Source organism: Drosophila yakuba, chromosome 2R, assembly GCF_016746365.2.
Source record: "Drosophila yakuba strain Tai18E2 chromosome 2R, Prin_Dyak_Tai18E2_2.1, whole genome shotgun sequence".
In the NCBI taxonomy this organism is placed as follows: domain Eukaryota; kingdom Metazoa; phylum Arthropoda; class Insecta; order Diptera; family Drosophilidae; genus Drosophila; species Drosophila yakuba.
The window spans coordinates 4,134,292-4,154,533 of record NC_052528.2 but is presented as its reverse complement, the minus strand read 5'-3'; the positions used below and the strand labels follow the sequence as shown (position 1 = coordinate 4,154,533).

The 20,242-nt window shown below is 40.4% G+C and overlaps 2 protein-coding genes across 7 annotated transcripts; both read right to left on the bottom strand.

Annotated features, from left to right (window-relative positions):
- Positions 1-247: 247 nt before the first annotated feature.
- On the bottom strand, positions 248-15,963 carry LOC6529232 (proto-oncogene tyrosine-protein kinase receptor Ret). 3 transcript variants are annotated; one of them, XM_039372471.2, is made up of 7 exons: positions 15,573-15,963; positions 12,018-12,292; positions 5,274-6,046; positions 3,351-3,516; positions 1,565-3,273; positions 1,364-1,504; positions 248-1,303 (listed from the first exon to the last, which is right to left on the bottom strand). In XM_039372471.2, exons 2-7 carry the CDS (start codon positions 12,082-12,084, stop codon positions 455-457), a joined length of 3,705 nt encoding a protein of 1,234 aa, XP_039228405.1. In that variant the 5' UTR covers positions 12,085-12,292; positions 15,573-15,963; the 3' UTR covers positions 248-454. The 3 variants fall into 3 exon arrangements, with proteins under 3 accessions (XP_039228405.1, XP_039228404.1, XP_002090238.1); XM_039372470.2 differs by lacking the exon at positions 15,573-15,963 and adding an exon at positions 13,277-14,371; XM_002090202.4 differs by lacking the exon at positions 15,573-15,963 and adding an exon at positions 13,647-14,371.
- Positions 15,964-16,045: 82 nt separating this feature from the next.
- Positions 16,046-17,272, bottom strand: LOC6529231 (transforming growth factor beta-1-induced transcript 1 protein). 4 transcript variants are annotated; one of them, XM_015196768.2, is made up of 2 exons: positions 16,934-17,272; positions 16,046-16,802 (listed from the first exon to the last, which is right to left on the bottom strand). In XM_015196768.2, the coding sequence occupies exons 1-2, from the start codon at positions 17,010-17,012 to the stop codon at positions 16,243-16,245; spliced, it is 639 nt and encodes a 212-aa protein (XP_015052254.1). In that variant the 5' UTR covers positions 17,013-17,272; the 3' UTR covers positions 16,046-16,242. The 4 variants fall into 4 exon arrangements, with proteins under 4 accessions (XP_015052254.1, XP_015052253.1, XP_015052255.1 ...); XM_015196767.2 differs by having other exon boundaries at positions 16,889-17,257; XM_015196769.2 differs by having other exon boundaries at positions 16,046-16,799; positions 16,889-17,257.
- Positions 17,273-20,242: the final 2,970 nt, after the last annotated feature.

The window sequence follows — 20,242 nt, the reverse complement described above, 5'->3', positions numbered from 1 at the left end:
AGCCCTTGGCGGGCAGACACAATCTGAAGCTTTTTGAAGCACATATATTACTTTAGTAAATTCAATATTTTAATAAAAAATAAATTTAAAAAATTATAGTCTGCTAACAGTTTGTGTGAAATACATCATTATTTTCGTTAACTTTTCATTCTTCGGCCGAACTTGTCAGCTTACAAATAATTTAAGTTCTTTATTTCAGTTAAATGTTTGTTAAGAATCAGTTTTAAAATAAAAGAAAAGTTTAGAATTTATGATCAATAAAACTAAGGCTTTCTTTGGTTAGTTAAAATAGTGAATAAATGCATGCGAGTATTCGAAATCGAAATCGGTTCTCTTAAAATCCATATTTGGCTTCAGCGTAAAGCTACTTGATTAAATGTAAAACTAAAACTAATCAACAAACAGTTTGAACTGAAAAACAGGCGTGCGATAAGAACTCTAAGAAAAACTATGTCTAGACTGCATCCTCAGCTTGCTGTCCTGGAGCCACCTCCGCAGTTTCTTTAAGATTAAGCAAACTAGAGAAACGAAAGGAGATGTTCTTGGAAAGATGTTTTTCAAAGTCCCTGCTGTCCAGGTTGTCTGGGATGAGACTATTGTTGGTCATATCCAGATAGGAGCGACCTCTCTTCACGGGGACAGAATAATGTGGCAATGAGGAGGTCGCTGGAGATCCACTGGTCATGTTGCTGTAGCTTGGAGTACAACTGGATTTTCGAATATTCAAGGGAAATCGCAAATCGTTTTCGTATCGCAAAACCTGTTCTTTGGCGGTAGCATCAATCAAAGGTCGTGGGAAATCGTAGCCTGGTGGAGCCGTCGAAGTCACTGGCATCTCTTCCTCTGACTGATCGTAGCTGGTGCCCTGGTCATGGATGTCGTAGGCTATTTTGGGTGGTGACCAAAGGTGCTGCAACGATTCCGGTTCGCCTAACTCCATGGTTATCAAGGCGGAATCATCCTCACAATAAAGGGGATTCGAAACGGCATTCGTTTCCAGATCTATGTACTTGGCATTGTTGCCCAATAGCTTTTCAAACTCCGAAGCCAGGAACTTGAAGGAGGGTCTTCCATTTGGCTCATCTGCCCAGCAGGTTCGAACTATGCAGTAGACAGCCTCCGAACAATTTTCTGGTCTGCTCATCCGGTAGCCCGTCTTTAGCAAGGACCACAGATTCTGGGGAGCAATGCCAGGGTACGGAGAGGCTCCCAGGGTGATCAGTTCCCAGCAGAGAACGCCAAAGGACCACACATCCGATTTGCTGGTATACACATGATCCGCTAAAGATTCCGGAGCCATCCACTTTAAAAGAAATTTCTAGATTATTTTTAATTTGAAAGGCGGTTAATTTGGCGGTATTACCTTGACGGGCACACGGTCTCGGGATCTCTTTAAATAGGCATCATCTTCGTAAACATCTCGAGTCAGTCCGAAATCTGAAATTTTGCATATCTTGCCATCAGCCAGGAGCACATTTCTAGCAGCCAAATCACGATGAACCAACTGGAGGATGAAAGCACGTCAATTTTTTGGTTACAAAAGTAATATAAAGTCCTATCCTACCTTTAATTCAGTAAGGTAAGCCATACCCTTGCAAATCTGCCAGGCAAAGGTAAGAACCATCTTAACATCAACTGGCTCCACTCCATCTGCGAAATCCACGCCCGCACTCTCGATCTTCCGGCTGAGTCGAAGATAGCTCCTCAGCGAACCATACCGGGCATACTCGATGATCAGGAGAGGCGCTTCCGACGAGGTGCACGCGCCTAAAAGCTTGATCACATTCGGATGAGAGACCTCCTGGAGGAGCTGAAACTCGGAAAGCAAGGCCATATACTCCACGGAATTGGCACCCTTCTTGAGCATCTTTACGGCCACCGTGGTTATTCCCGGTAAGCCAGCGATCTCGGTAGCAAAGCCTTTCAAGACCTGACCAAATTCACCCTCACCCAGAACCGTATCTAGTTGCAGTTTCTGTCTGGGAAACTCCCACTTGGCATCACCACTTTCGAACTTGAAACCATTCTGTAGCGGCATCAAAGCCAGATCTCCGTCTCCCGACTCCGGAGGGGTTTGTTTCGAGGATGTGGTCATCGATTGTTTGCCCAAGCGACGTTGGAGCATTTTCCTCTGCGCAATCAGCAAACAGAGGAGCAGAAGAACGAACAGTAGAGGGCAAGTGATCACGAAAAACATGCACGACCGATCGCACTCGAAACCGGCAACGTTTAGAACACCTAGGAGCAGTGGATCCTGAAGTGGCTGATTCGGAGAAGTACCTTTTCCGCCCATCAGAGGTTCCAACTCTGTTTCGTTCTTTCGTTTTCGTGGTTTCTTCGTCTTGGGTTCCTCGTCCAACGGAGCGCACGAGCACTTGCCATTATCCTCGCAGATGCAGGTTCCGGAGGCACTGTAGATCCCCTTCTTATTTTCGTTACTCGAATGGGGACCTACAATTTTTACAGCTGGAGTGCAATCCTGCGGACAGGCCATGGGATTCAGTTCCTCTAGGGGATCACAGACATGATCTGGGCAGAACCGAGATTCGGGGACACAGGAACCATATCTAGTGCCAAACATGGCTGAGTTGGATCCCCTCCACTGGCAAGTTCCTCCCCCTGTGGCCAAGCCACAAAATCGACCGCATTGCGATTGGTGTTTAATCTGGGCACAGGTCTGTGATCGGGACTTGATCTTCAGTTCGCAGCTAGTATTCTCGGGTCTACCATGAATCAAGTGCACATTGATCACTCGAACGTGCGAGAGTCGTTGCTGATCTATCCAGGTGACATTCAAGAAGTAGATGGTTTCCGGCGCCTCCTCCAAAGCCTTTGGGTTCCTCACAAAGACAATACCCGATGTTGAGGTGATGCCAAAAGCACCAATTTTATCCTCCACAATATCGAATCGAATAGACCGTAACCTCATTAAGTCCAGAAAACTGTCAGGCTGGACAACTCGAAAATTAGAAACAGCCGATCTGTATACGGAAACATCTTTCTCGTAATCCACGGTCGGAGGGCTTAGAGATCGGCCCGCAGAATCTCCATTGAATTCTTCGCTCTCGAATATTTGATGTTGACGTGACCGCAGGGGAAGAGCTTGCGGTAATTCTTGGTCAGATTCGTGAAGATTACTCAGATTAATATGATAGCAAACATGGGCTGTCGCTGACATGGCATCGATCCGGCTTTCAATTGTCAGATCACGAGCTTCCAAGGACACACAATAGGGGGTTTCCCGGAAGACACCGTTTCGGGAGAATCGCAGTTCTATTGCACAAAATGTTGTTGATTTTGTTAATGCAAAACATTGTTTACGAATAGGGATACTTTAAAATATAACTTACGACAACTGACGATGGTATGTGGTCTGCCTGTGTGATCAGCTTCGTAGGCGTGGCAGTCGGGCCGAAACAGACTATTGGAGTCATTGTGGACGGCGTAGACCAGGTGACTGTTTGCCTCCAGTGTATCCTTGTCCACGTAGATTACTTTCTCACCCGCCTCCTCGTCCTGTGGGATATGTAAAAATATACGATTAAGTAGCTAGCTTCATTAGCATTTACTGACCAGCGATAATTACATTCCACTTGGCACCCCCTGGCAAATTACTGCACTGCACAAGGATGCCCAAGAATGCCCAGGTGATTAGCATTTTCATTCGTGCACAAGGTCAGGCTGGGGTTTTGGATACTTTGGGACCTGACAATTCCCTGTGAAGTGCTTGACACACCCCATTCCTAGGCTGAAACCCCATTTAATGCATCCCAGTGGTAAGGACATTAGCAGGTTGTCCTCCCTGGAGTAGGTGCTAAGTAGGAATGGTAGCATTATTTAAGGATTTACACAACAAGGTATAAGAATGTGTTTTCGACCTTATAAAGTATATATATTCTTAATCGGGATCAGTTTCCGAATCGATCAGGCCTTGTTCGTCCTTTGCCCGTATTTATACCCGGTACTCGTAGAGTAAAAGGGTATACTAGATTCGTTGAAAAGTATATAAAAGGCAGAAGGAAGTGTTTCCGACCATATAAAGTATATATATTCTTGGTCAGGATCAATAACCGAGACAAACTGGCCTTGTCCGACTGACTGTTCGTTCGTATGAACGTCGAGATTTTTCATTCCTCCTTCCACTAGTTGAGTAGGTCGATAGTCGAGGAAATTAATTATTCTTTGTTGATTTTACTAAGCAGTCCCAGAATATTTATAATTTAAGGAATAACTTTTGTTGTATTGTTTGAAATATATGTAAATTCCTTGTATGCCCGTCTAGCTCTTAAAACTATCTGAAACTGAACTGGTTTTCGTTTTGTCACACCCATGTTCAGTTGCACCTCAGCCACACCTCATCACATCAAACGGTTGTTCATTTTATTATGGGACATGTCGGCAGCAATTTCCTTGAAATAAAATAAAATGTACATCATTGTATGTACATTATTTTAATGCTGTGCCACCTGGAGTAATTTGTAATGGCAGGACTTTAGTACAGAACCAATTACTCCAGTTGGAGTAAGAAGATCGCCCTATCTGCACTTGAACTGACATAGTTCGCCGATCCTAAGGGATAGGCTTGGCTTGTTTCCAACACGACAACATAATTTCCTTTTGTGGCAACTTTAAGGGACCCCGACCTCGACTGCAATACGTGTTGAAGTCACTTGATGATGCCGCTTCCATTCCGTTTGCTTCGGTTTTCTTTCCTGTCTGTCATGCTCCAATCATAAAAGCCCATAAGCGTTACGCGTTTTAATAGGAACATATGAGTTGGAGAGGAGGAGAAGTTAGAAGAAGAAATCACGGAAGTGGTTACTTTGTCCATCTACCCCAAAAAGGACCTTTGGATTCAGACGTGGCAATGGCGAAAGAATGGTTGGGTAAGAGGGCTTGGGTGTCTACACCCAAAAAAAAGAAAGCTTATTCAAAATATGGCGGAAAGTATAAATATTTTAAGAGTTCAAATTATTTACAAATGTGTCTGAAGGTATTTTGACAAACCTTTTTAAAGCGAAATCGGTGGTACCACACATATTTTATGTTCGCTAAATATTTTTCATGTGCATCCGACATGATTGCGTGTCTAGGCGGCGTTCATCATGGGCGAATTCAATAAACCCGCACCCAGTGACCAGCCAGACAGCCGGCAGACGAACAATCTGCCTGGTGAGGGTCTGGTTGGTATGCCCCTACCCCTGAAATTTTCTTTCCCTGCTTTAGTCCCACTCCTCCCAAATCCGCTAAACCCCTGAAACTTTTAAACTTACCGCCTGAAAGTAGGGCTGTTCCAGATAGAAATCGAACTTGGAATTACTCTCCTGCAACTTGGGTCCATTATCATTGCGATCCAGTAACTTGATATCTAAAATGCGCGAGAACTTCCTCTGATCCCTGCTGGACAATTTAACTGTGCAGGTAATCCTGGCCTGCAGCTGCCCGGCTTTGGCATTCAGGCCATGAAGCTCATCGTGATCCAAGGGTTGTCGGGTGTAGAGTCGATTTTGTTTCAAAACAAAATGGGAACTACCAGCGTTGAGGGAATATTCCAGAGATACATGAGGACACAGATACTTCGCAGCCCGGGAATTAAGGGCTCCGATAAGTACAGGTTCAAACATATCCTTGCGCCGATATGGACCCTGCGACTCGGCTATACTGTACTGAGCACTGCTCCAGAAGCAAATGTGCTCCAACTCTGAACAGTAATCCTCCATGGACTGGGGTGTAACCTCCAACGAAAGATGCGAAACAGGCAGCAACTCGTGATCCGGTTGATCCCTAGGAAATGCGGTCACCAAAAACGTGGCACTTGAGTTTGGCGAGCGGTAATCGGTGCGCATATAAATCTCGCCGGAGGAACTGTTTATCCGTAGCAGTGGATTCTCCTCCAGGCTATACAGGAAATCACTGGCCAACCGGTTGTTCTCCATCTGCAGGACTTGAAACTGAGCCAGCGGGATCTTGGAGAATATGCTCTCCGATTCCTCATTGATGGGCAGATTGAATTTCACCGACGTGCTGGGAAAGTAAACATCGACGGCTGCAAAGGAGCAAGAGGGTGGAAAAATCAAGTTAATGTGGATGGCGTCATAAGGGATTAAGGGGTGTGTGTGTGTCTCATAGATTGTCATGCTGCCACAAGTGGTTGAACACAATTGACCCACTCAGTTTAAGTGGGTTTTCAATTCCATTTGTGGCTTAATATTAACTTTATCGACTAGCATTATGCAGCTGGGAAATGTAGGTGAAAATCCAAGTACCTTTCCTAAAGGACTTTTTGGATATTTTTATGTTTGTTTATTGAAACTAAACCAATGTGCCGCACTAAATTTAATATATTTCCGAAGGATGTTATCAAATTGTGGCTTTATTTGTACATCTTCTGCATCTACGGAGGGGCATACGCTGACAGTCGTTAATTAATCCAATCAAATGATATAGTTTAATAAACTTGGGTTGACCTTAATAGATCTGGCAATAGTTCTCTACTCCCCCTGCAGACAAAATTGAACAGGGCGTATGCGTAATTTGATAAGAGCTCCATCCTAATGACCCACGATGGTTGTGTCCGTGTGCTTGCATACGAGTCAAAGTCCAATACAAGCGATAAATAAATATAATACAGATATTAGTTATTAGCATATGGGTTATCATAATGACAAAGGCAGCACCGCCCTTCCGATTTCACAGGACAGGAACCTTTGTTGTCCTCCCAATTGAAGTGTCGGCGTCATTGGGTTGCGTATTGATTTTGTGATAACGGTTAAGTTTTTGTTAGCCGGAAAAAATACAACCCCAGGCATAATTGGATACAAATTTTTTTCGCCTGTGTCCGAGAATTTCATGCCCCAAATTTTATTTGTACTAAACATTGGGGGAAAACAAAACGACAAACGCGTGTCATGTTATGGAGTAAATCGTTTGGCGTATCTTGTTGAACAAATAGTAATTAAATGCATTGAACTTTATCTGATTTATTTACAGGGATGTTTGGGAAGTCTATCGACAAAATTGGATTAAGCTTTGGTTTACATTTGGTAATGGGAAAATATTATTTTTCGACTTTTATGTGTATAAAGTACTTATATCTGTTTAATTTCTGAGGTTTTTTCTTTTAAAAAAGTCTGTAAACTAAAAATTGAATGCCTATTTTTCAGAAGAAGCTTTTAGGCATTTACACTAAATTACGCTAATCTAAAGTGATAACCCCTAATCATATAGATTCCGGAGGTAAGTGTAAACAGCTGGAATAAATGAATAAAAAACTGCTAATTGGATGCCCACAAAGCAAGCGATGGTACATGCACTTAATGCCTGTCATAATTAAGCCTTAGCCTTCGAGACGTAACCAAACAGAGGGCTACAAAAATGGAGGGGTCGGATATCGGTATACCGGCAATAGCAATCTACAACGGTAGAGAGAAAATCGCTTCTCGGTTTAAAAGACCTTTTGGCATAGTACATATTATAAATAATAAAACCACATTTGTTGATGCTCAGGCATGCGAAAACGCTGATAAAATACGTAAACGTGGGGGTTTGAGTTTTATATGTGCTACTCCAACGTGCGCGCATTTATAATGACATTTTAAACGCGTGTCCTTGGCGAACAACGTGGCGCTTTTGAGGCAAGGGCCAACGCACAAAAATATACTAATGCTGTTAGCGTTTCTAATGAAATATGCGGGTATTATGGCGTCCCTTACTCCCCAGATTCTTGCCAAATGGTGGCGCCATTCCAGTTTGTGGATGAAGGGTTCCGTCCAAGTTTAAGTGCCGAGGGCTTTCCTTCACAAAAACTAATAAACTTTTACAACTTGTGGTCGTTGAATCGCTTTAAATGTTGGTAATAGGAAACTATACAAATTTTTATTTATGTTAGACCACAGATAGAATTTTTTACAACCAATCGGAAAAATAAATAGATTAGTAATGATGTTTCGATAGCTTAGTTTCCTATGCCGGATTCCCTTTCGCATGAAAAGGCTAGCACTTTTCCTTTTGTGTTAGAATGAGTATTTTACGTGAAATCGTTGAGTCAAATAAGGTGAAACCGACCGAACTACTATTCACCAATCTTATACCGCCCATTTGCTTTAATCAGTTCTCAATTGAATCTCAACTTGACCCCTTATACTCCCCGGAGATCAGAGCTCTAAGACCATAAAGCCTGTGACAGGCGAGAGGGTTAAGCTGGTGATTAAAAAGCACTCCCCCAAACCACACGCAAAACGCCACCAAAAGTCAGAGAAGCTGTATGAACCAAAAAAACGTTAAAAGGGCAGGTAAAAAGGAATGAAACAGGAATGGACTAAGGTTATCTATTAGGTGGTAAATTAAAAGGCCAGTAAATGGCGCATTAAAAAGTGGATAAAACGTGGCCCTTAAATTAGGGAGGGACTGGATAACCCAATTGGGATTTTCTGGGGTGATTGGACTCGTTGGAAATGTTTACCGACAGAAAAATGTTAAGGATTTTATTGTAAAACAAAATCGACCTACTCTATTTCTTAACAAATATTAATAAATACTGTTCTAATTTAAAAATTTCAATTTAATAAAAATAATATAAATCTTAAAATTGATACTAGAGACCTAATTGGTTAGCCTAAATTAATGCATATTATGAAGCATGCTAATGTGTTGTACTTCCCACTTACTTTCTCTTTTAAAATGATAAAGCTTAAATGAAAAACACATTGGAGATAGCTTAAAAATATGCTCCCAAATAAGTTTTTACAGTGTACAAGAATCGCTAATGACAGCACTGTCAACAATGGATGGGCGGCGACTCGGATCCTGACACGGCCATTAGCTGCGCCTGTGTACCTGAACTTGGTGGCCACTGACCAGGTGAAATGGAGACTCCGAGTGGGGTGCGGCACCGGGATGAAATGTCAACTTATTTCGCATAAACTAATTAATCTGCCCGAATTAATTGACATCGCATCGAATTAGGTCGGCAGTTGTTTGCCCGTCTGTTTGATCAGTTCCAACTACCAATTAACCTTTCGGAGTTCACAGTCCTGGTTTTTGTACGGCTCTTCGTGCTTAATATGAATCATTTGGGTCTGCGGATAATTTGGTGTTTTCCAGCATCCGACACACATTTTTTTGTCTACTGCTGCGTAATGAAAACTTTGTCTTTGTCCGGGATTTTTTTTTCGGTACTCTTTTCCCACTCTTTTCCCACTCCTTTCCATGTTGCATTGTTATTTTCATTACTCATACGTCGCGTATGCCAGACGTAGTTTTCTATTTTCCTTGGCACTGACTGCAGTTGTCTGTTGCCGCGGCCAATCTCAGGTTCTGGTTTTTGTTCAGATTCGCAGTATTAAATCCACTACACACCACTTCTGTCTTTCTACTTTCACCCGATCGAAATGTGCAGACAAATTGTCTTGAATGTTTTTCTATTTCCTGTCCTGGCTGTCCCTGAAATATCTCTCTGCTAGAGCTGAATAAATTTAAATTTAAACAAGTTGAGCTTAAATGGCAGTCCCTCGAACTTGTACACTTGTCAGACACTTAAAAATGTTATGTATGTTTTAGTTAAATTTAACATGTACAAAAAGTTAAAAGAAAATAATCAGCGACAATCAAATTCAAGCATCTTAAGATAGGTTTTTTTTTTCCTTTTACGGTAGTTTAAAGATGGCTTATATCCTTATATTAACTTCCTTCATAAAGATAAAAAAGGGTACCACCATCAACCAGACACAAATTGTTGTTGTTGATTTAAAGGCAATTTTCGTTAGTTTTCCTTTTTAGTCTGGCACACAGAAGTGCACAGTCACTGTGGATAAGGAATTGAGGAAAGTAAAGGAAATTAGGAATTATCGCAGACTACAAGTCACCAGGCGAACTTCAAAGACGCTTTGCATTTGGCATTGAGTGAGGAGCGACACTCCCGTACAGACCACTAAGACCACTTCCAGAAATAACTGACTCTGGACGCTGATCTATGGGCGGACTGCCTAATTGCTAGCTGTCAGCGAGTAGAAAGCATTTGTCAAAGTCAAGAGCCTCTTAAAATAAATGCTAATACCGGCTAATTAAACTGGGCTAACTTAAATGGATTGCTTATAAAACCGCATTGACACTTTTCATTTCCTTAAAAGTCTCTTTTTTATTCACCTGGCAAACGCTGTATTTGCAAACAAGAAAAAGAAGTTTAATAAATAATGCAGATTTCAGACTCCCACTTAAAGGAGCACAATGCGAGTGCTTTATAGGCGCCACATCTGTAGCTGAATCACTCTATTTCTGGGATCTCAACGCGGGTGCGACTGTTGTGAAATCTGTGTCTGCCACTAGCTGCCCAACTGCGAATGGGTTTTTGTTTTGTTAATATTTTGCTATGCAAAATACCTACCGGAGTAGAAGACAGCGAACCAACCTTGACTGTTTGATAAATGTGTCAAGCCCGCTCATAAATCCAGCCAATATGTGTGCAAAATATGAAATACATTGAAAATGTTTTGTGGCAGGCTAGGAGATAAAATTAGAGATTTTTATGAAGAGAATGGACACTGGCTTAAAGGCGTTTTAAGTAATGGTTTCTTGTGAGATTCAGCGATTCAAGTTGAAGTAAAATAAAATACAAATATCGTTTGAATATTGCTTGTGGCTTTGAGCCACTTTTATAGCAAAATAAATAAAAGCGAGTAGTTATATTGCTAAGATCGATGGCCGTACTATATAATTTTCTTAATGCCGTAATAGCTTGGGGTCAGTTTTTGTCAGTTTTTGCAAAAGCTTAAGACCAGTCATTGGGCAAAACTATTTATTTAAAGTCATGAAACGCTCGCAGAATGCGAGGAACGTATATAAAAACATAAAACGAACGCTGGCACACACCTATTGACTTAATTGATTGCACATACATAAGTTCATGAATTTCTTGCGGGGAAAGGGGCAAATAGCAGCTGGCGGGCACTTCGACACCTTTAACCCGAGTGACTGATTGACCGCCGATTCATATCTTCATATTAGGTGTATTCAACTAAGCAGAATTTTTTAGCGTCAGCTGTCTTGGAATGGAAGGCTGTGGTAGTCATCGTCATCCCCCGAAAAATATGTGGTGTGTGACTTCGCAGCGTGATGAATTCATTTTTGGGCGTGTGCTCACACACTAACAAAAATATAATTTATCTTAATACGTTGGAATAAATATGTTATTATATATAAAAAAATAATAATAATATGCAATAAGTATAAATAAATACAAGCACAAGACTAATAAATACAATTATTTAACAGTAAAAATTCCCATACTGTGCAAATATTTCTCTGTTCTTAATTTAAGGTAAGCATCGCGTTAAGGCAAAGTAAAAACTCCTTATGAAAATAAGTGAAGTGATATAAAGGATATTTAGAAAACTGTTTATAATCAATAAGAGACGAAATAAATGAATTAAAAAATTTTAATTTGTAAAGAATTTTTCCCAGTTTAAGACATTGATGAAGCAGACTCAGGGAGTTCGTCGCTAGTCCAGTCCATCAGCGTCAGTCAGTTGGTTGCAAAGTCAAAAGCGAAAAGCCAGGCCCACATATCGCTTACCAAGTTGTCAAAACGTCAGTTCACATCTGTGACAGTCGAATGAAAAAAAGAGCCTTGCCAGTCTCATTGAACGCAATGGGCTTACAAACAGGAGTTAAGGTGCAACTTTGGGCACGCGAAAAAGAAATAAAAAGCACCCAGAGTTCCCCAACCTCAAAAAGTCAAAAAAGGAGATTGCACTTCATTATAGCACTTATGGAAACATCTTCGGTTGTATTCCCACGGTACTAATATTGGTGTTAAAGAGTTTATTGTTTTTATTCTTTCAGAAGAATTTACATGACTTGTAATATATGTTCATTGAATAACACAGAAAATCAAATGGACTACTTTTGCTTCCTAAGATGCATTAATGCAGATTGAATGGATTAATAAATTACCAATCTACCATATTGAGTGATAAAGTTTAACCTTCATAACATCTTTAAATTGTGTGTAGCTCACTTACCTGCACAGTTGTTAGGTTGGGTTATCATTGTGAGCAGAGTCACAAAAACAATAGCAGTAGACGCCATTGTGGTTACTTTACTTTTAAAAAGTCAGTTATCAGTCGGCTCAGTTTTCACTCACTCGTATGCGCACATTACGTATTTACACATATTGAACGTAGTTTTTTATTGTCGCTTTTTGTTTGGTGTTTTTCCATGTGTTTTTTTCTGTTTGGTCTTCTTTTCCAATGCTGTATCCAATTAGCCACACTCGATTCCGCTACAAACTTAATTACTTTTGATCACAAATTGATAAGTAGCATTTATCAATTGATGTGATGTGCGAAATCCAGAGCAGGAAATATGAAAAAAGAACAATGAGTATGGCAGATATATATACCACGAACATTAATAGTTTTTCGTTTTTGGTGCAGAACGTAAGTTTATTAAAACAAACAATCGGAGATTAGATACCCTAGCTGACTTTAAAAAAACGTTCAAACGTTAAAACTTTTAGGAAATCCAGTTTTCGTTTATTTTGAAATTCATTTTCGAACCAATCAATGTACCGTCTAAAAGGGTATGAATGGTAATTATTTTTATTGATAGCAATCTTCATTTATCACTATATTAATTCAGCACAAAATTTTCGACAGCCGCGAAAATACGAATTCTGATTACTGCAATTCAAAATGAGCTTGGAATTCGTTTCACATATTGATATTGTTATTAAATGGTCTTCGGTCGCTATTTTAGGCCAGCGCCAGGTGAGAGGCTTATGGGCTTTGCTTTCGGTTTTTTGTCTTAATTTTTGTATTCTACATTTTCTAAAGGGGTTCAAGAGTCGAACGCCTCGATTGCGTGCTGATTTTTTGTTCTTATTGATATTAATTGTTCTTTTTGCTGATTCACTTCATGTCGATTCGCCTTCAGTTGGCTCAATCGGTTTTTAAATGGAATAATTTAAATTAAATATTTAGGCAAACAATGTGGGCTTACTTCACTGTTTGCTGTGGCTGCCTTACTTCAAAAAGTTGAATGGTTTTTGGGACAGTTTCGGGTTTAAATTTATGATAATTTTTATAGAGTAATACTGGTAATTTATTACGTTTTCTGAACCTTCTAACCAACTGCCTAAAGCGTTAACGAATTTTGAATTAGAAAAACCATAGAACTACGTTAACAAATATAACGAATTCTATGCTAGTACCAAGCTTCTCTCAACGTGGACGTGCCGGGAAAAGACAAAAATTGGTAGTGGAAGTGCGTATACTCTTACCACTCCATACCATACAGAGTACTCAAGGAACTCCACTCCACGTCGGATCAGTGCGGATGGATGGGTGGCATGTGTGTGGTATCCAGCGGTGCACGGCAGGTGTGATAAAAAGAACCCGAAAGAGACAATTGCGGCGTGAATTACCCTACCCGCTGGCCAGGGGAATGGCAATGGAAGATAGCACGCATAATTCAAACGAGCCCAAAGTCAAACAACGTGATAAGCAATTCACATACACTGACCGAAAGCCGAATGGAAAAATAATTGAGTGAAGCTGCCTGGAAACTGAAGCTCTGGGCTAGAACTCATTGACTTTTGGAACATTTCATTATTACCAATAGGGATTTGCTTTAAATAATTTCAGTATTACATGCTTTATCCGCCTCTTGTTGATCAGCGCCAGCACATTTTTATTGGATATTGGCTTGAATTAAACAACATTTTCTGGAGATAGTTAATTACTTTTTTCATATCATAACCAAATATCCGATTCTCACAATTTTTTTCGCAGTGCGTTCAAAGGCCGAGAGACCGACTAACTGACTGACTGGCAGTCCAAGTGTCTGCTGTCTACTTTTTGTCTGTGGGCCTCTTCAGCACCTGAGCACTTTAAAGTTCAAATCTTTTGACACACTGGGAGCTCAGTTGGCGGATGCTAATGACACACGAATGACACAAAGAGGCTTTGCAGCAGACACACACAGAAACACAGAGACATTCACTGGGAGCCAACCGGTTGCCAATCGGAGGGGCTTTAAAGGCTCGGGCCCATGGCGTTTCCCCATTAAAGGTTAAGCGCGACCCAGCCGATCCGGGCGGACTTTTAAGGTGCGTCTACAGCGTCCTGTTGCTCGAAACGCCAAATACGGCAATTTCCATATAAAAGTTATGCGAAGCCGGCGAACTAACAAACATCCGACGACCGCAAGAGTCAAAGTACGACTGTGGAGGTTCTTCAGTGTCAGTGACTGCCCCCGACTGTTTCTTAACTGCACTGCAACAAAAAGTTAAGAATCAGTAGAAAAATCGCTTATTTACTGAAAGAATGAAAAACTTAACTTTCATTCAATTTCTGCCTTTGCATTGCTTTATTATACAAAAAAAGGTTTTATATTTCAAATATTTAATGAATACATTAAATTTTTTGATTGTAACTTGTTTAAAATATTAGTACGACTTGCACTATAACAAAAAACGGAATTTTGGGACCCCAATAGAATAAAACGTAGATAAACAAAATGAAACATTTTGCAGTTTTCTTTGACTTAGGCTTGGATTTTTTCCAGTGCTATCGGATTGTTAGTTGCCTCTGTTATTTTTTCGTTCGCAGAAATCGACAAATTAGAAAAGAATGCCAGTGTAGCATCAATAATTTTGGCCTGGAAGCTTAGAGCTCTTGCTCGGATTCCATTTCCCCGAAAAAGGGTTAGGGAATGACAGCGTATGCGTGATGTTCTTGTTGATCCAAAACAATCATCAATAGCAAATATTACAAACTTTAATTGATCTCATTGTATGAGCTATAACCACATTCGTAATATGCAAATTCATATCGCGACTGACATTTGCACATGCTAACAATTAATTTTCTGTCACCTAGGTAATCTAAATAAAATATTTTTTAATTAATCTCACATTTTTAAACTTGTCTGAGGTAAGTATTAACATTTTAATTGCCTCCCCACCGGAGCCAACGCAAGCGCGAAAATCGCTAACATTTTAATTTTTATACCTTTTTTATACCTTTTAATATAAAAAACATGCACACTATTGTTATCTTTCGAATCTCATTTAAAAATATATGTTAACCGTATTAATTAGAAAATAAATTCAGACCACCCAAACTTAAAATGTTTTACTACCACAAATGAAATTGTGTGAACTCTTGTATAATTGTTAGTAAATCTGTTTTCTCGACTTCAGTCTCAATTTAATAAATGATTTCCCTCAATATGTGACTTCAAGTAATTGCAGTTTATTGAGTAAACTAATTCAACTTCGGCACGCACTGCTAAATCACAGTTATCCGGTGCCAATCTACACGATCTGTATTGAGTTGTCAGTGCCATTAGACGTGACGATATTGTATGCATTTGGAAAATCCGAATCAGGAAAATCTGGCACTAACTCGCGAATAAATTTCAGAGTTCGCAACATACGTAAACACGATCTTGAATTTGATAGACACGATTTATGGAGGCTTGAAGCTGATGCTGCTTTTCACAGACTCCTTAATTGTTCGCCTTAAATGGCAATTATTTATGGGACAGTTTCAACAGTGTAATTAATTAACCACCTTTTTTTTCCTGTTTTCGGACAGCTAGCTTTTCCGCGGATACACTTTTTTGGATTGTGGAAAATCGCTGTGCTAAAAAACCAACCGAACCGCTTTGAACGAGCTCCGTTTGAAAAATGAAACTGAAAACGGCAACTCCAAAGCCGCAAAAAAACTTGACTAACGAAGCCGCTTCGTGTTGGTTACCCGAATGTGTGAACTTTCCACGATGACGGCACGACAGCACACCCTCACAGACTTTTCCATTTTCCGCTGCACTGTTGGGACACATCATCCCACCGACTAATGGTGTTTATGAGATAATCAGATGTGCATGTTCCACGGCAGGGTAGCTTATTTACCCTTGGAAACATGATCTCATATCAAGCAGACTTGATAAGGGCTTGGGGATAATATTTACCCAATATTGGGAAACGGATTGCGTTCCAGTTCATCTCTTTAGTTATCACTGTTATTGTGGGTCTGCATTCTAATTCTGGTCACCTCAATCTTTTTATTTAGTGTTCGTGTATTGTCTAGTTTGTGTTAAATGTTTGGGTCTGATTTCTTGCATGCATCTTGGCCTTTTAAGCATCGGAAACTATTTTATCTTTAGTATAGGGAAACAAGTGGTTAAGTCTTGATGAACAATGTGGTGCCATAGCAAGGACATGGGATATTTGGGACGATGTCAGCAATTGCAGGCGGGGCACACTGGCTTGTCCCCGTCGATAGTAAAGGTCTGCGAGGTGATGGGATTCTCGCACTTGTTGCACCGGAAGCAATCGCGATGCCACTTCACGTTCATGGCGATCACCGCCGAGTCCGTAATGGGCTTTTCGCACTTGGCACACCTGGCAGCGAAGAGGTCTTCGTAATCCTGTTTGCAGTAGGCCTTGCCGTCGCGCTCATAGAAAGACTGATTGGCCAGCGGCTTCTTGCAGGCTCCGCCGCAGCAGAAGCAAGCCTCGTGCCAGCTCTCGCCCATGGCGCAGATGGTTCTTTCGAGGATCGGCTTCTTGCAGCCGGCACAGGTGTAGGTGTACCGCTCCACGAAGCACTTGTTGCACACCGGCTCTCCGCTCTGGATGTTGAAGGTGGCGTCCACAATCTGCTCATCGCAGTGGCGGCACAGGAAGTGCTCCGGATGCCACGTCTTGCCCAGGGCGGTGATCATTCGCTTGGTGATGGCCTCCTGGCACTTGTGGCACACAATGTTCTCAGTCATCTTAGCTTTTCTATTGGCGTCTGCTAATAGAAAATGTATTTTAATAGGTATAAATTTAATATAAACTATAAACGCAAACATAAATAAATAAATAAATAATGATGCGAACATTTCGAATTTTCCAATACTTTGAAGGCTTGGAGATATTTCTTACTGGGTTTGGCAAGAGTTTCACTCCTCTTCCTTTTCGTAAAGTTTTCTTCTTTATTTGTTATCGTTCTCTGTTCTCTCATATATCAAAAACGTTATTACAGGGCCACCGTTTCTTACTTTACTTTCTTTTAGATGGTTCACACAAAATGGGAGAACAAAAAGAAGCAATACGGATTCGGACAAATTTTAATACGGTTTTTTTTTGAGAAATTTTGATGTTTTTATTCAAATAAATATAGAAAACGAAACGAATGAGAACGTATGAATTTAGCAAGACTCAAAAACTGAATGAGATATTCGATGGGAACGCTAGGTCTGTGGTTTGACATCTGCAAAAAGTAAAAGCGTCGCCTACTGGACTGGAAAGAATTTGATTTTCATTTCCAGGCTACTTTATTCTTATGTTATTGTGACTACTGTTTAAATATCAAGAGTTAAATTGCATACATACAACTATGCTTGTAATTTCTAACTAATTTTATAATTCTAACTACTTACCGAAAGTTATATAGTGTGCACAAGATAGTAAACATTCCTTTGGGGGTTGTTCTTTATAATCAAGTTTAGCCACATTCTAGCATAGAAATTTGTCAGAACGCTATAGTCGAGTTTTCCGACTATCTGATACCCTTTAGTTAGTGGAAGTGCGAAGACTCTTCAACACTGATAGTTTTTGACGGTTGAGTGGGCGTGGCAAAAAGTTTTTTGGCAAATCAAGAGAATTTACAAGAGTAACAAAAATGTGAAAAAATATCGAACATTTTCAAAAGTGTTAAAATGTTTTTCTGAAAATCGATGGGAATTTACAATACTAATAAAAAGAACAAAAAGATATCAAAACATTTTTTAAAAGTGTTGGCGTGGCAGTTTTGGGCGGTTTGTGGGCGTTAGAGTGGGCGGGGCACTTAGGTGTTTGGTCAACTAGAATCAACTAGAATGCGTAATCTCAGCTTTATAGCTTTTATAGTTCCTGAGATCTCGACGTTCATAGGGACAGAAGGACATGGCCAGATCGACTGGGCTATTGATCCTTATTAAGAATATATATACTTTATATGGAAACGCTTTCTTCTGCCTGTTACATACTTTTCAACGATTGTAGCATAACCTTTTATTCTACGAGTAACGGGTATAATTACCCTAACAGGATAATAATAAGGGAGGTGTTCGACTTCTAAGGGTGATTTCCCCAAGCAAACGGTCGGCATTTCCTTAAAGGCTTAAAGGCTGTTAGAACGTCTGCCAATATTAAAATGTGTTTCACACAAACTTATTAAGAAATGTAATTAAGGCAAAAATTCTTAGAAACTTCCGCTCAGCCGGCAATTAACAACGGCTACACATGCGTAGAAGTGGCTGCTCCTTTAAGGGGCTTCACCACCCAAACGACCTGCCAGAATGGACGTCGATGCCAAGATACACTGCGACAAAATTATTCCAATAAAATAAATATCACTAATACTTCAAGTTATTTATACAAAATAAAAGTGTAAGTATTGTGTACAGTCTTAGCTACAATCAGGGCCGGCGAAACAGTTTGATTTGGAGTGGGGAATAGATGGAAAGTTGGACAGCAAATTTTTTAAACGTGGACGGGTCGAGAAACTTCTTTCGTTGGTACACGATTAAATGACCGATTCTTTCGTAATTTCTGGCGTGGGGAATTCGCTACAGATTTTATGGAAATCGCCGGCCATGGCTACATTCCAGTTTTTGTATTATTTATCAAAGTAATTTATATGCCGATCGTGTACTCTTCTCTAACAATGTTAATCGAGTAGGTCTCCCAGTAATCAACTTATTGCAAATGATTAAGAAGATTAAAACAAAGATTATTGGGATTATTAGGATTATTGTTCATGTTATTTGTGCTTTTTCCGAGTGCATGTGCCACATCCTTTGTTCCCCATTGATGGCCACTTGGGCGGCTACGCAATGGGTGGTGCGGTGGAGAAGTGCGAGATGGGGTCTTCAGCGAGAGGACATGTCACAATTCGGTTTGCGCTTTGATGCGGTGCAAGGAATTTGAAATTGCAGCACCATCCGGACGCCGTTCTCGCACTTCCCGGGCGAGCTAGTTGTGTAAATCGGAGGGGAATTTGTGTCAGGCGTCTGTCTGCGTATGCCAAAGAGCGTGCCTAGCTCGTATGCCATCCTCATCCTCTTCGTAATATACGACGATACGAATTCCCAGCCCCGAATATAGGTTGACCCCCTCGTAATTATTAATATAAAGTACCAAGAAGTTCCCATGTTAAACCGATAATTGCAACCAGGTCTCGCACTTTCTAATTGCTTAAAGTGGCGCAACATTATTTTTTGGTACGTTTGTGGGACAAGTTCAAAGAGTTCCTCCTTGGGGTCACATAAATAAATCCCGCAAGCCAACCCGTAATTGCAAACGCAATTGCATGACCCACAATAATTTATTTGGGTTTCTCGACTGCACTCGGGTGGTTTTATTCGTGTAAGAACATTTAATTAGTCGCAAGATTAGATTAGTCGAAAAGAGAAACAAATCCGAAAAAGCCACACAAATTTTGAGAACTAATCATACTGCCGTTAGCAGTCAGAAAATTTGTGAGAAGGTTTTGGGACCACAATATGTCGCATTTGTGGAGTTACTGTGTAACTTCGGTTTGGGCTTATAAAAAAAAACACAATTAAATTGTGTAACTAATTAACTGTAGGTAAAGCTACTCTATTCTACCTAACCTCGGAATTTTTTGGTACGACAGGATCACCACACAAATCGATTGGACAACCTTCTGTCCGTTTGAACGTACAGATCTCGCAATGCAGCAATGAGAAGTATAAGGTTAATATTAATGAGGATTGATTTCGGGACGTATGTATGTAAAGTTTGTTTTAAAGCTCCCACTTTCAGTAAATGTTCTTAAATTTGATTTCACAAATACATCGTATGTTTAAAGTAGGCTTGGCAAGCGGAAATAACTTAGTGTTTTTTACCGTTTGACCGAATAACAAGAGCAGGACCAGGACCAATGACAGAAGCGGGAAACCGGAGTCGCAATCAATTACGCGACGATTTAATTATGCATCCAGGAGACATACAGGTCACAGGATATCCATGCATGTATGTACATACGAGACAGAGGGCGCATTGAACTTTGATTTGGACCAGACCTCACCACCATTTAAGGTCAGTTTGACCAACTGAATGCGAATTCAGGTGATTTATTGTTGAAATCATCTCTACATAATAATTTACCGAGGTTTATAAGATACTATAACATATAAAACGGAGCTTCGCAATTTGTTACTTTATATCTTCGGTTAACTTCCTCCT

Coding starts and splice junctions, on each gene's coding strand:
- LOC6529231 (XM_015196767.2), bottom strand. CDS start 17,012: ATGAGAGAACAGAGAACGATAACAAATAAAGAAGAAAACTTTACGAAA. Junction 16,803..16,888: donor AGTATTGGAAAATTCGAAAT/GTTCGCATCATT, acceptor ATTTTCTATTAG/CAGACGCCAATAGAAAAGCT.
- LOC6529232 (XM_039372471.2), bottom strand. CDS start 12,084: ATGGCGTCTACTGCTATTGTTTTTGTGACTCTGCTCACAATGATAACC. Junction 1,505..1,564: donor CTTACCTTACTGAATTAAAG/GTAGGATAGGAC, acceptor TTCATCCTCCAG/TTGGTTCATCGTGATTTGGC. Junction 1,304..1,363: donor GAGACCGTGTGCCCGTCAAG/GTAATACCGCCA, acceptor TTTCTTTTAAAG/TGGATGGCTCCGGAATCTTT.